The sequence below is a fragment of the Hevea brasiliensis genome, unplaced genomic scaffold (genome assembly GCF_030052815.1).
Source record: "Hevea brasiliensis isolate MT/VB/25A 57/8 unplaced genomic scaffold, ASM3005281v1 Scaf63, whole genome shotgun sequence".
NCBI classification, from domain to species: domain Eukaryota; kingdom Viridiplantae; phylum Streptophyta; class Magnoliopsida; order Malpighiales; family Euphorbiaceae; genus Hevea; species Hevea brasiliensis.
In genome coordinates this window covers 76052-90463 of record NW_026615173.1, presented here as the reverse complement: position 1 = coordinate 90463, position 14412 = coordinate 76052, and the positions used below count along the sequence as shown (strand labels likewise).

Below are 14412 nucleotides of genomic sequence, written 5' to 3'. Positions count from 1 at the left end.
ACTTTTTAAATCTAAAGGTCAAATCAAAATCCTAAAATCAATGGTCAACATCAAATCATTTAAAAAAATACTATCAAAATAAAATAAAATTAAAGCTAAAAATAAAAATAAAATTCAAAATTACAATTGCGGTTGAAATTAAAATAAAAATTAAAAATCAAGATTTGATGAAAGGTTTAAAGTTAAAATTGAATATAAGAATCAAAATTAAATGTTATAATTGAAATCAAAATTTGTTCAAATTTGAAAATTGAAATTAAAACTGATGTTAAAATGACATTAAAATTAATGTCAAAATTGAAACAAAATGAAGCTTAAAATTAAATTGTAGACAATATTAATAGAATTAACAATTTGAAAATTATTTAGAATGCGTAGATAAAATATGGTGTTTACACTTATAGTACAGTAAGTATTCACAAAGAAATCAAATCAATATTTTGTTCTCATTAAGAAACTTTTACGTATATTCAGAAAACTTGAAATATAATTACAAAACCCAGTTGGCATGCAATAGTCAATGCTCAATATTTTTTAGTAAGTTATAAAAAAGAGAGATATGAGAGACACAGAAGCATGCAATCCTTAAGCCGTAACACCCTTATTTGTATGGCCTGGTATATTTCACTGTTCCGATGACCGGTGTCGGTCCGAACAATTAAGGGGATTAGAACTATACCTAAGACAACTAGAGAAGCCATAAAGACGAATAATTAGTAATGTCCAATTAGTTAAGTATAAACAAGAAAAACAGAACATAAGAAGTTAAACGAGCCGAGAGTCACAGCGATGGGTGACCTTCTGAACGATCACAAGTCGATTTAAACTTAAATTTCAACCGTAAAGTGACGCTGCAGTCCTTAGGACCCTTATGAACACAAAGGGAAAAGAGAAAATAACGAAAAGAACTATTAAGCTACCAAATAATTAGGTCGTGAGCGGAAGAAATATTGGATTATTTGCAAAACCGGGTTGAACTGACGAGGCAATTTGGTCAATTGACCCCAAGAGCCACTCGACCTAATCACAAATAAAATCGGAAAAAAGAAAATTTCGGAATCGAGAATTAAATTAAAGAACTAATAGAAAAATACATAAAAAAAAAAAGAAAATGAAAAGTTAAAAAGGTAGTGACACCATCATGGTGACATCACCTATGAGGTCATAAATAATTTTTATTTACTTAATATTTTGACTAAGTCAATTAAAGGTTAAATATCCAAAATAAAGAAAAAAAAATCATTTCCCTCATCTTCCTCAAGCTAGCCGAAACTCTCTCCCTCATCTCACCATGAATGAAACTCCATTAAAGCTTGCACTCAAGCTTACAATTCTTTATTAAACCTCAATAGCTTCCATAGAAACCTCATTAGAACTTGTTTTACTCACTTGAGAAGAAGATTGAAAGAGGAAAGAAATACAAATGATAGAGATTTGAAGGAATTGAAATTCTAAGAAAGGTTAGTAAGCAAACTTGATAAATTTAGTTTGATTTCTACATTTATAGCTTGATTAACTTGTAAATAAACTTAAAATGAAAAGAAAAATTTGTTGAGGGACCATGACTGAATTTCGGCCACCATGTGTATGGGGGTTTTATTGCATGGTTTGATTGATTTGAATGGGTATATGAACCTTAATTAGTTGAATGATTATAATTAAAGGCATTGAATTAGCTAAATACAAGGAAATTGTGAACTAGGTTGGACACTTAGGGTTTAGAGACAAAAAAAGTGAAAATTTAGTAAATGATGTCTTGGACCTAGTTTAAGGAAAGAAATGGTCAATTGTGACCTAATGAGGTGTGTTAGGAGTGTTTGAATCAAAAGCCAATTCGGATTGAGTGTGGTCATGTTGCTGGCAGCATGACCAAGTCAACTTTGAAAGACCAAAAATGAAAATTTACAAGTCTAATTGGTATGAGACCAATTGGGAATGAAAATAGACACTAAATGACACAATTTTCATTTAGGAAGCATGCCCAAAAAGTGACCAAAACCTAGTGAACAAATTGACCAAACTTGAAAAATCACAGTCTGCCTCTGTACAAACTAGCCAAATGAACAGTGTTTGTTCATTTGGTCATAACTTGAGCTAGGCAGGTCAAAATGATCTGAAATTTTACCAGTGGTTAGATGAAATATAGACCTAAAACTTTCATGAAGAATACCAACCAAAATTATGCCATTAACCAAGTCATTTGGGCACCCAAAATTGGTGACCTAAAACTGCTAGAACCAAAAAATTGCCCAGAATTCTGGGTTGAGTCTAATCCAGCAGCCATGGTTCAAATGGCTATAACTTGAGCTAAAAAACTCCAATTGGAGTGATTCAAAAAGGAGGATAAACTTAAGACAATAGGAAACATTTTCTATAAAGGAAGTTTTGCCAAATTCTAAAAGAAAAGTGACCAATGGAATAGTGCAACCTTAGACTCCAAAACTGAAAATTATCGAATTTACCTAAAAGACTTAGAATTTGAATAAATAACCAAAACCAACAAATTTAGTGACCAAAATGTGGCATGTGGGTGAAGTTGGAATTCCCATATCTATTAAGCCTTAGAAAGTCAACAATTTGACTTGAATAGTATAGTAAATAGTAACCCCGAAATACAAAATTTCAAGAACGTCAAGTTTAGCACGTTAGAGCTAAGTAAAAGTGAAGTTAAATTTATTTTTGGATTTATGCTAAGTTATGGTACTGAAACACTGTAAAATTGTGTGTTTCAGTTGAAAAGAATACCAGGAAAGAACCCAAGGAACCGAGTCAAGGCCAAGAGGCGACTCACTTGAGGTTTGTGCACAACATCACTATGCTTTAAAATTCATTGATAAAGTGAATGAAATATGTATTTTACTTTTGCTTTGAATTGTGAAAGTTTATTTGTGATATTATTTATGAAGTTTTAATTTAAATTGTTGAAAGTTATTGTGTATATTTGAAATGACAATGTTTAGTAAATTATTAAGATAAGTTTTGAAACTACAGTGTCATGACCATATATTTGAACACCTCACTAACATGACTAGTGGGGGTAATTAGTTTCGAATTTTGATTCCTTCTCTGGAGAAGTGTTGAGGTGTGCCAGTAGAAGAGGATGTGAATGGATATCCATATATTTGAGCTAGCTAGCCTTGTGATGTGATTTCTCTTTAGCCTTTGGCTATTGAGATTCTATTTGTTTCGAATGATATGATATAACTGTGGGTTTTATGAAATGTGATTTGATACTTCAAAATGAAATTGTTTGGGATTAAAATCTCATAATGCGTGATTTGTATTTAATTCTCATGTTCAGTCAAATTTTTAAATAAATGTGATTTAAGTCTACATAAAGATTATTTTAGTATGTTGTGCACCACTAAGTCCTAGTACTCAGTGATAGCTTTTATTGCTGTCGTAGATATAGAGACTAGAGGAGTAGCAGACTGAGCTGCTGACGTTGAGAATTTATCAGCTTGAAGTTATCGGGTATAATTTATACCCTGCCTGTAAATATTTATTTTGATATATGTGTTGCACATAAATGTATGGACATGTAAATCGGTCTTGAGCAGTTTGTACAAAGTTTGTATAAAGTTGTAATAAAATTTAGTTTGAATTTTCATACTATAGATTTTGGTATGATGTATATATATAGATTGTTGTCTTTAATGAATGGAAATGTTTTATTTTAAATTGAATGAGATTGATAGATATTATTTTACTAATGATTGAATTTTGGAAATTGAGAAATGTTTACTGTTAAATTTTGAGATTTGAGAAATATTGAGATTGATTGTGAAATTGAATTAGTGGTTGAGAAAATTTTGGAAGTGTTTTTTTTTTTTTTTTCAAGTATTTGAAGAACTGTTTTCTCAAAATATAGATGAAACTCTTGACAAAATTTTTATAAAATTTGTGGAGAAATAAAATGGACCAAAAAAATATTAACTAGTTTTAATGTTAATTAAATGTTGTAGTTACCTATAAGAAAATGCTCACCACTTAACAAAAGTAAGAAAATTATTTTAAAATCCCTTGTAGGTACTTAATGAGTTATCGATAGGTGAAGTGCGGTAGTTCATTAGGTATTCTATGGGATCATGTTATGCCTTACAGAGGGGTAATGTGTGACATAAGCATTGTTAATTAGTGGTATAAATAAAACAAAAACTTGCGTCCTTTCCACTCAACATCCACCCTACAATCTACACTGAGAAACAATTTTTTTTTTAAATCTTAATTAGTGTGTATTAATTACCATTCCGATAATGATCTCCAAATTCTTTAATTTTGCAAAAAAAAAAAAATCCTTAATTAAATCTAGTTTATTATGAATCTAAAACATAATTATATCAGATTCGTGCATTTAATAAGTGAGTTTCACTAATATATATTGTATTTTGAATTCATGATTAATCGGATTTAAATAAGAAATATTCAAGAAAAAATGTGTTAATGTGAGTGATATTTGATCAAGAGAGAGTGAAATCATCAGACATTTCTGTTGTAGACTTCACGTCCCCTTTACTAGCATATGAAGAGTAGAAATCTTCATCGCTATCTTTCTCTTTCACTTCATTAATTCTCTTAACAGCCTCCTTTAAATCCAACCTTTTCTCCATATCCCCTTCACAACAAGTCATCCCAATTTTCAGTAGCTTCAACATTTCACATTCACTATTCTTTGTTCCACTAATCTCCTTGTCAATCACTTGATTCTTCCATTGTTCTTGGGGAACAGCATTTAACCAACTTGCCAAATGCTCCTCAGTTGTTATACCTTGTGGCCGAAAGTTTGCTGGGAACTTTCCAGTTAGAAGCTCAACAATCAATATCCCGAGACTCCATACATCAGTCTTCTTGGTAATCCTACCTAGTTGCAAGTATTCAGGTGATTTATATGCAACCATGAGTTCTTGAGCATCCTCTTGGTTGATAACGGGAACTAATCCATAATCTGCAAGGAGGGGCTCGTAGGATTGATTGAGAAGAATATTAGATGATTTAAGGTGGCCATGAGCTGCTATTATGCTGGGAAGCTCTCTATAAAGGTATGAGAGGCCTTTAGCTACTCCTTTGGCAACCTTTAATCTGGTTGCCCAATCCATGCTCGGTTGGCCTAAAAAAGAGTAACGTTACAATGTAGTCTTTGTGAGAAATTAAAAAGAGAAAAAATTTCATTTTTTGGACCCTAATATTGTAAGCAAATTGAAGTCCAGATAAAACATACCATGAAGATGACAAGCTAAACTGCCATTCTCAATATAATCTGTGACCAAGAGTTTCTCTTCCTTCCTATAATAATAAGCAACAAGAGGCAGTAAATTAGGATGGCGCAATCTCCCTAACCTCCTCATATGTTCATGAAATTCTTCTTTGCCAACATTATTCATTTGCTTAAACCTCTTAACAACCATAACTGGTCCAGTTGAAAGAGCAGCCTTGTAGGATGACCCAAAGCAGCCACCGCCCAAAATCTCAGCTGAGGCTTTTAACAAGTCTGGCAAATCAAATCTTTCCCTGTCATTCCTCACGAAAGACAACTTTGTTATCTCAGCCTTCTTTCCCCCAGTCAGCGGTTGTTCTGATGATGAACCCCCTTGACTCTGGTCTAATTCTTTAGAACCTGTTTTCTTTTGATGGTTTGATGGTGGTGGTGGGGCCTCTATTGATTCGGATGTTCGTTTCCGACGCTGAAGGAGGATGAAGGCAGCTGCAACGATGGCTGCTAGTGCTACCGCCAGAACGATACCCACCCCAACTATACTTGCTAAGGGGGGCTTTTTAGAGTTAGATTCACCGTTTGAATCTGAGTTTGTATTGAAGTTGGAGGTGGAGGTGTCAGAACTAGTGGAGATGGTTGTGGTGGTGTTAATTGCACTGCAATGGCTCAGTGGCTGCCCGCATAAATCTTTGTTCCCTGTTAGCCAATCAAATAAAACATTAAAAGACGCGCGCGCGCGTTGGATAGACTAAGCAATACCCACCCATGGCTTCAAAAGCCCACTACAGCAAATGTTGGAATTAATATCCGTCGTAGAAAATTTTAAAACATTAATTTTATATAAAATTAATTTTACAACATTAATTGTATAAAAAAACTTTAATTTTATTATTGTAAAATTAATATATAGCAATAATATAAATAATTAATATTAATAGTAAAAAAAAAACATAAAAGTAATTATTGTTCATAGCAATAATTATTTCTGCTAATATATATATGTATATATTGTGCAGCGACCATAATTTTGCTGTAAAATACTTACGAATATAATTTTTTAGTAATATACAATAATTCATATATTGTTGCTAAAAATATAAAATTTATTGCCTTAAGTTTATTGCAACAATATAAATATGATTTTCAGACCTAGTCGAGTCTAAAAATCGGTGGAGGCAAAGGATTTAAGATTTGATCAAGGTCAAACCAGAGTTCAACCTGGCCATAATATAAAATCCTATATCATAATATTGTCAGTTTAATATAAGATCACATTATTCAATATATATAAATGTCCATAAGTCATGTTATAATCATAATTAATTAAAAAAAATAAATATAACATAATTGTCTGTATAAATTAGGTTGAAAATATCTATTTTATTTTCTATTCTATTAGCAAACAATAGCTCCATTAATAACTCATTTATTATATATGTCTAGAAAAAACTCCAAACAATGCTTATCTTTTAGCTAAAACAATGCTTATCTTCTAATTAGAATAATGAACAGAACAAAATAAGTAATTATAGATAAAAAGATATAATGGATACAAGAATCATTAATTAATTACTTTTGGATGCATAAAATATTTTCTTATCTTATTTTCAATAATTTTTATTTTCATATTTTAATTTATTTTAAGAAATAATTATATAGGACAAGTGTATATGTATCAATAAACATTTTTTTTTTTACAGTTTAAGATTGATGCCATGATCATTTCAATTTTTTTTAAAATGTAAATTAGCCCTAATTCAATTATATAACCCTAAATTTCCTAAAACAAAGTCATTTTTATCAAATCAAGTAAATAAAAAAAATTAATAAAGACTCGCCAGAACCATTAAACTTGCAACGAGTCAAATGAGTTACTGGACATTTAGTTGGGTCACTAGGCTTTTGTTGATTTTGATGCCACATGGGTTTTGAGGGTAAATTGAACCGTTTAAAGGATTGATTCGCAGGTTTTGTGGTCTGACTGGCCGGGTCAAGCCGGGCTTCAAAACTATGAGTATAAGAATTACTTCATATTACTGCTAACAAATTGTCCTGTTACTGCTAAAAAATTGCCATTGCAAGCATTTTACAACAAAATTGTAATTATTGCAAAGAAAAAAAAGTTATAAGTAGCAATAGTTATAGTTATCAAAAGATTATCAATGGTAATAACAATAAATAATAATTTGAGTCGTATCTTTTTATGTACTATTAGTAGTAATTTTTTATGTTGCTACTGTATGTTAACTTTATAGCAGCAAAATTAATGTTGCTGCAAAATTTTTGCTACTAAGTCTAACATTTATTGTCGTGGCCACTTGTACATGGATCCACACAAACAAGTCAACGGTAATTCTGTATAAGAATAACAAACAATAAGAAATAAACATGTATAGATAAGTGGACCTTACAAAATTAGAACTATCAAATAATTATCAAGCAATTTTATTTTTCAAAATCTAATAACTGAAATTGCTTATATGTTTAACTCTTTTAACTTGTCATTTCATGCAATATACCTACATAAAATCATAGCTTTATAATAAAACATTTTACCATCAAAATATAAATTATTCTATATATATAATAAACAGTTTTTGATTGTTAACTATAATAGGTTTTATATGTGATCAACCATAATCAATAATTATAATTAAACTTTGTATATACAATAATTATATTCTAAAATTTCCAAATTTTGCTTCAATGTTTTTTTTTTTTCCTCCCTTTTCCCTTCTTCAATTCATCTTTGTTTCCTTTTTTGTTTACAATCTTTTTTTTTTTAATCTTAACATTATTTACATTAATTTAAAACTTAACTATTCTAATGCATTAATACTTTATCAATTCTAATTGAAGGATTTCATTAATTTTGAAAATTTTAATAAAATAAATAACATTTGAAAGTTTTGATTTGAACTGAATAAAAAAAATAGAAAGAAAATAATAAAAATATAAAGTTTAACATTAGCAAATTTCGTAAAAAGAAACTTTTTTCGACTAATCAAGGATTTAGTTAATTTTAACAAATTTAAATGAAATAATATATGACAATATTCAATTATATGCAAAGTTGATAAAATATGGGATCATAAAATTTTTAAAATTATAATGCAATAAAATTTTATTACAATTTTGTAATAAAACATTCTAATCTTTTTATTTTATTTCTATTTAAAAAATCACTTCTTTTTCACGTTTTATTTATTTTATTAAATTGATTAAAAAAATTAAAATTTATGAAATCAACTCCACCTAAGTAGTTTGCGCTTAGCCGATAAAGGAGGAGGGTAGTGATAGATGACAACCAGCATAAAAATTTCCTTATACCTTATGATATGGATTCAAATGATATAAACGTTGGGGCGTCCTCTACTTATGATGGGCTACATCGGAGCCCGAGTGTAGTGAGAAATATGCAAGGGTGTAGGGCATTCACCGAAAGCGAGGCGCCATGCCGGCACCCGGGTGTGGTGTTAAGTGAGCAAGGGTTCCTACATCATGGACAGGTGTGGGTAAAAAAGTTAATCCATAGGACAAATAGTAGAACAGATAGTAGAACAAAACACAAAATAGACATAAAAAACAATAGAAGATATCATAGAAGGAGACCAATTAGGAAGGAACAGGATAGGAGGAGGATCAGGGTTGGTACTTGGAATGTTGGATCACTTACAGAAAAATTAATGGAGTTTGTGGATACCTTGGAAAGGAGAAGGGTGAATATTGGTTGCATTCAGGAGACTAAATGGGTAGGAGAGAAAAGCAAGGAAGTAGGTAATTTAGGATACAAACTGTGGTTTACCAGAAAGGAGAGAAACAAGAACGGAGTGGGCATAATCATAGACAGGACATTGAAAGACGCTGTAATAGTTGTGAAAAGAGTAGAAGATAGAATTATACTAGTAAAAATAGTATTAGAAGGAGAAATAATAAATGTAGTTAGTGCTTATGCCCCACCAATAGGACTAGATAGTGAGAGTAAACAAATGTTTTGGGAAGATAAGGATGATTTAATGCAGAACATACCGAATGAAGAGAATGTTTTCATTGGTGGAGATTTGAATGGACATGTAGGAAGTGATAGGCAAGGTTATGAGAATGTTCATGGAGGTTTTGATTTTGGCAGTCGAAATGAAGAGGGAAAAAGTATCCTAAATTTTGCTATGGCATACGACCTAATACTAGCAGATACCTACTTTATAAAAAGATATTCACATTTAATGACTTTCAAAAGTAGGCAACATAGAAGCCAAATCGACTTCCTCTTAATAAGGAAGACAAATAGAGCTCTATGTAAGGATTTCAAGGTCATTCAAGGAGAGGCTTTAATAAGTCAACATCGGTTAGTGGTCTTGGATATCAAGTTTAGGAACAATTCAAGTAAGGTCAGAAGAAATAGTGTAGCTCGAACAAAGTAGTGGGAGTTCAAAGTAGTAAGTGAAGTTCAAAAATGAGTTTCTCGAGTCCGAAGCATGGAAGCTGGATATAGAGGCCAATGATATGTGGATATAGATGGCATCAAAGATTAGAGAAGTAACTAGAAAAGTACTCGGAGAGTCTAAAGGGCATGGACCACCCTCAAAAGAGAGATAGTAGTGGAATAAGGAAGTACAAAAGGCAGTGAAGAGAAAAAGGGAATGGTATAAGAAATTACCTAAATGTGATAATAATAAGGCATATGAACAGTACAAGATAGTAAAGAAATAGGCAAAAAAGGCAGTTAGTCAAGCAAAAGCACAGGACTTTGAAAAGTTATATGAGAAACTTGAAACTAAAGAAAGGGAGAAAGATATTTATAGATTAGCAAGGAGGAGAGAAAGGAAATGTCAAGATCTTAATCAAGTTAGGTGCATTAAGAATAAAGAAGGAAAAATGTTGGTGAAAGTTGAGGACATTAAAGAAAGATGGAGAAATTATTTTAATGATCTCTTTAATAATAGTCAAAATGGTAATAGCATGAATATAGACTATAGAACAATTGAAAAGAATGTGAATTATACTAGAAGGATTAGATCTTTAGAAGTAAAGGAAGCACTTAAGAGAATGAAAGTGGGTAAAGCCTGTGGACCCGATGGAATACCAATTGAAGTGTGGAAGTGTTTGAGAGATATGGGGGTGGCATGGTTAACTAAATTATTTAATAAGATTCTAATCTCAAAGAAAATGTCTGATAAATGGAAGAGGAGTATTTTAGTACCTATTTTTAAAAATAAGGGAGACATACAGAGTTGCTCAAACTATAGAGGAATTAAACTCATGAGCCATACTATGAAGTTGTAGGAGAGAGTTGTGGAGCATCGACTATGTCATGATACTTCTATCTCTCTCAATCAATTAGGCTTCATGCTCGGTCGTTCAACTATGAAAGCGATCTTTCTCATTAGAAGCTTGATGGAGAAATATAGAGATGTGAAAAAAGATCTACTCATGGTTTTTATTGATTTGGAGAAGGCTTATGATAGTGTTCCAAAAGATGTCTTATGGAGTGTGTTAGAACAAAAGAGGGTATCTATTAGGTACATACAAGTGTTGAAAGATATGTATGAAGGAGCAACTACTATTGTGAGCACAGTGGGAGGGGACACAAGAGATTTTCTGATCTCAATTGGATTACACCTAGGATTAGCTATAAGCCCTTACCTTTTTACATTAGTTTTAGATGAATTGACAAAACATATACAAGAGAGTATTCCTTGGTGCATGATGTTTGCATATGATATTGTTCTGATAGATGAGATGCGAGAATGAGTCAATAAAAAGCTAGAGCTATGGAGAAGTACTCTAGAGTTAAGTTAAGTAGAATGAAGACATAATACATGCATTGCAAGTTTAGTGAAGGCCAAACTGGTGATAGGGAAGGAGTTAGTTTAGGTGGAGTGGTACTGTCCCAAAGTAATTACTTTAAATATCTCTGCTCAGTCCTTCAAGTAGATGGGGGATGTGAGGAGGATGTTAGTCATAGGATTAAAGCTGGATGATTGAAGTGGAGACATGCCATGGGAGTTTTATGTGATCGCAAGATTCCCAATAAGTTGAAAGAAAAATTTTACCGTACAGCCATACGACCGGCTATGTTATATGGTAGTGAGTGTTGGGCATTGAAGGAATCGTATGCGTCTAAGATAAGAGTTGCGGAGATGAGAATGTTAAGGTAGATGAGTGGCCATACTAGACTAGATAAAGTCCATAATGAGAGTATTAGAGAAAAGGTAGGAGTGGTGCCAATTGAGGATAAGTTATGAGAAGGGAGATTAAGGTGGTTTGGTCATGTGAAGCGTAGACATACGGAGGCTCCAGTTAGACAAGTAGAGCACATTAGGTTAGAGGATAGAAAGAAAAAAAGGGGTAGACCTAAATTGACTTGGAAGAGACTAGTACAACATGACCTTGAAACATTACACATTTCTAAGGATTTAACCCAAAATCGTTTAGAGTTGAGAAAGCGAATCCATATAGCCGACTCCAAATTTTTTAGATAAAGGCTTAGCTGACTTGAGTTGAGTTGATTAAAATTTATGAAATCATTTAATTAAAATTAACAAAGTATTCATTTTAAATTTTCAAATTATTATAAAAGTAGTTGCTAATAATATTAAAATTAAAAAAAAATTGCAATGAGAAAAGGAGAAAAAATGGAATCTAAATTCCGTCAGAAAGAGAAGAGCACTTATCCCTATTACAAGCTAATCTAATTGTGGATCCAATACCAAAGTCTTATCAGTTGGCATATTGATCAATGTCTTGAAATAAAACGACATAAGGTCTACAAAGCGATTATTATTAACTCACCAGAAAATGATTTGGAATCCATCTTCCTAAGGGTTGTAGGAATTGGCCCCTCCAATTCATTGTTTGATACGTCGAATGATTCAAAATTACTTTCTGAAAAATTCGGCAACTTCCCTGTAAATTTGTTCCCTTCAAGCCTCAACTCTAAAAGCTTTGGCAGAGTGGCAAGCGATGAAGGAATGGCACCTGTAAACTCATTTTCTGCCAGGTGTACTTTCTTCAACTTCAACAAACCTACAAATGACAAATTGGGTTAATGAGCACTTAATTTCAAATAGATTTTTAAGTACCTACTTTTAGGTAAAACAAACACAAAACACATACCTTCAAAAGCATCGCTTGGAATCTCCCCGGAAAAATGGTTATTTGACAGGAATATGGCTCTCAATGACCTGAGTTTCTTCAACTCAGGCATGGGACCATCAAAACCATTATTCATGAAGCTAAGAGTTCTCAAATCTGACAAACCTTTTAGAGTTTCCACATCAATCTTGCCTGTTAATCCCATTTTCTCAAGCTGTAAACCCCTAACGGAACTTTTAAGACAAATAACACCATTCCAATTTGATACGTCCCCTGTGCATGGATTGGTGTTGTCACTCCAACTGACTAATGCCGACGCATTGGATAGAGAACCCTTGAATTTAAGAAGGATTTCGGCGTCTGTCAATCCTAAAGAGACAACAAAATGCATTGATGATAGAATGAGAAAAAGAAGAAGAAACAAGGGTTTATCTATAAAAGCCATGGTGGCGATAAAGGGTGGCGCGCGTGTTTGTGGGGCGGCGTGCCCGCCCCTAACAGGCATATAGGAGCAACAATGGGTACTGTAAAGATCGGTAACACTGTTCTTTGGGGGTTGGAGATGAAGCTTAGGAACGTGGAGAAATTTTGATCGCATAAAGAAACGAAGAGAGAGAATGAGAAAGAGAAGAAGAGAGAAGAGAGAGGAAGAGAAAAGAGGGTACGTACTAAGAATAGGAGGATTTGGACAAGATGGTTTACGCAAGGGCAAAATGAAAATGGGCTGTAATGAGGTTGACCAAGTCTTTGGCCATTGTGTTTGGCATGAGAGATCAACGGCTTGCCTTTGATATTAGTAAGAATACTAATTAAAGTAGGATTAAATCTATTAATAAAGGACTATGGACAATGTGCTACTGAGAAATAATTACTGATATTTATCTAGATAGATATCGTAGAAGCGTAGTAAACATATAACACTTTTAGTAAAGAAATAACAACTTGTATATATAATTAATACTTATAGCCCATGATCATGCGCTTTATGTTGATCTTATAAGTCTTATATTGTTGTATTGATTCCTATTTAAATTTTATCTTATTAATTCTTAATTTATTAGGATTGGGATTTTAATTTTTCAAATCGCTTATCTCTTTATATAAAAATTCCACTTTCTTCAGATAGAAAACTTTAGAACAATCACACTTCTAGAATTTTATTTAAAAAAAAAAATAGTTAGTTTTCTAGTCTTCTGTTTGGTATTGTCTTTAATGCAAGAAAAAGTGATACTATTTGCCTAAAACCAAGTCAAATAGTCAGCGTTCGGAACTTGATAGTCAAAGTGTCAATGCTCGGAACAAAATATCCAACATGGCATTCAAAGTATCAAACACTTATTCATAGAGTCAAAATCTAACAAGAGGCTGCTCAACCTCCTAAACCGGGTAATCTCAAGCTTAACAAAAGAGAGTCTTGTCTAGGCACGAACTGAACAGCAATAGGTCGAGTGAAGGAGCAATGTTATCGCTCACCTAAGAAGCTAAGCAAAACCCACACCAAACATTGGTAACACCAAACACAAATAAAGCTGCATTTTTATGAGACAATCTCGAATGTCAACCTAATTTCCAAGATTAAGGCAATGACTATTTTCCTTAATAAAGCCTATAAATACTAGAAGTAAGGAGGAATCAGGTATGCATACATATTATCGAAATCAATACTAAATTATTCTCTTATTCCCTTATTCTCTTATTTGTCAAGTTATTATTTTTTGACTTGAGCATCAGAGTGGCTAGCCAAAAAGCCACTGACTTTACTTTTTTTGGTTCTACAGGCTTATGTGCCAATCGGACTGGTCTTTTGAAGTTCACAGCAACATCAGTGGCACTGCTTGTGGGGAACTCAGATTACCAGCTGATACCCCACATCTGAAATCATTCTTCGTCTCTTTTACATTTTCTGTGATATTAGTGAGTTTTAATCTCCAGTCCTCATTCATGTTCATTTTTATGCTTTTTTGGTATCTTAATGGCTGCAGATCTAAGGAGTCCTAGTAAAACTGTCACCCGAATCGCCCCTACACTAGGAGGAGATCCACCAATGATTACAGTGACCTAGAACCTGGCTATAACATGCTCACTTTAAGTGATTCCGTACATTC

The 14412-nt window shown here is 32.5% G+C and overlaps 1 protein-coding gene across 1 annotated transcript; it reads right to left on the bottom strand.

Moving 5' to 3' along the window:
• Positions 1-4354: 4354 nt before the first annotated feature.
• Positions 4355-12849, bottom strand: LOC110631546 (pollen receptor-like kinase 1). The gene is made up of 5 exons (XM_058142670.1): positions 12329-12849; positions 12005-12238; positions 5870-5908; positions 5219-5797; positions 4355-5107 (listed from the first exon to the last, which is right to left on the bottom strand). Exons 1-5 carry the CDS (start codon positions 12810-12812, stop codon positions 4461-4463), a joined length of 1983 nt encoding a protein of 660 aa, XP_057998653.1. The 5' UTR covers positions 12813-12849; the 3' UTR covers positions 4355-4460.
• Positions 12850-14412: the final 1563 nt, after the last annotated feature.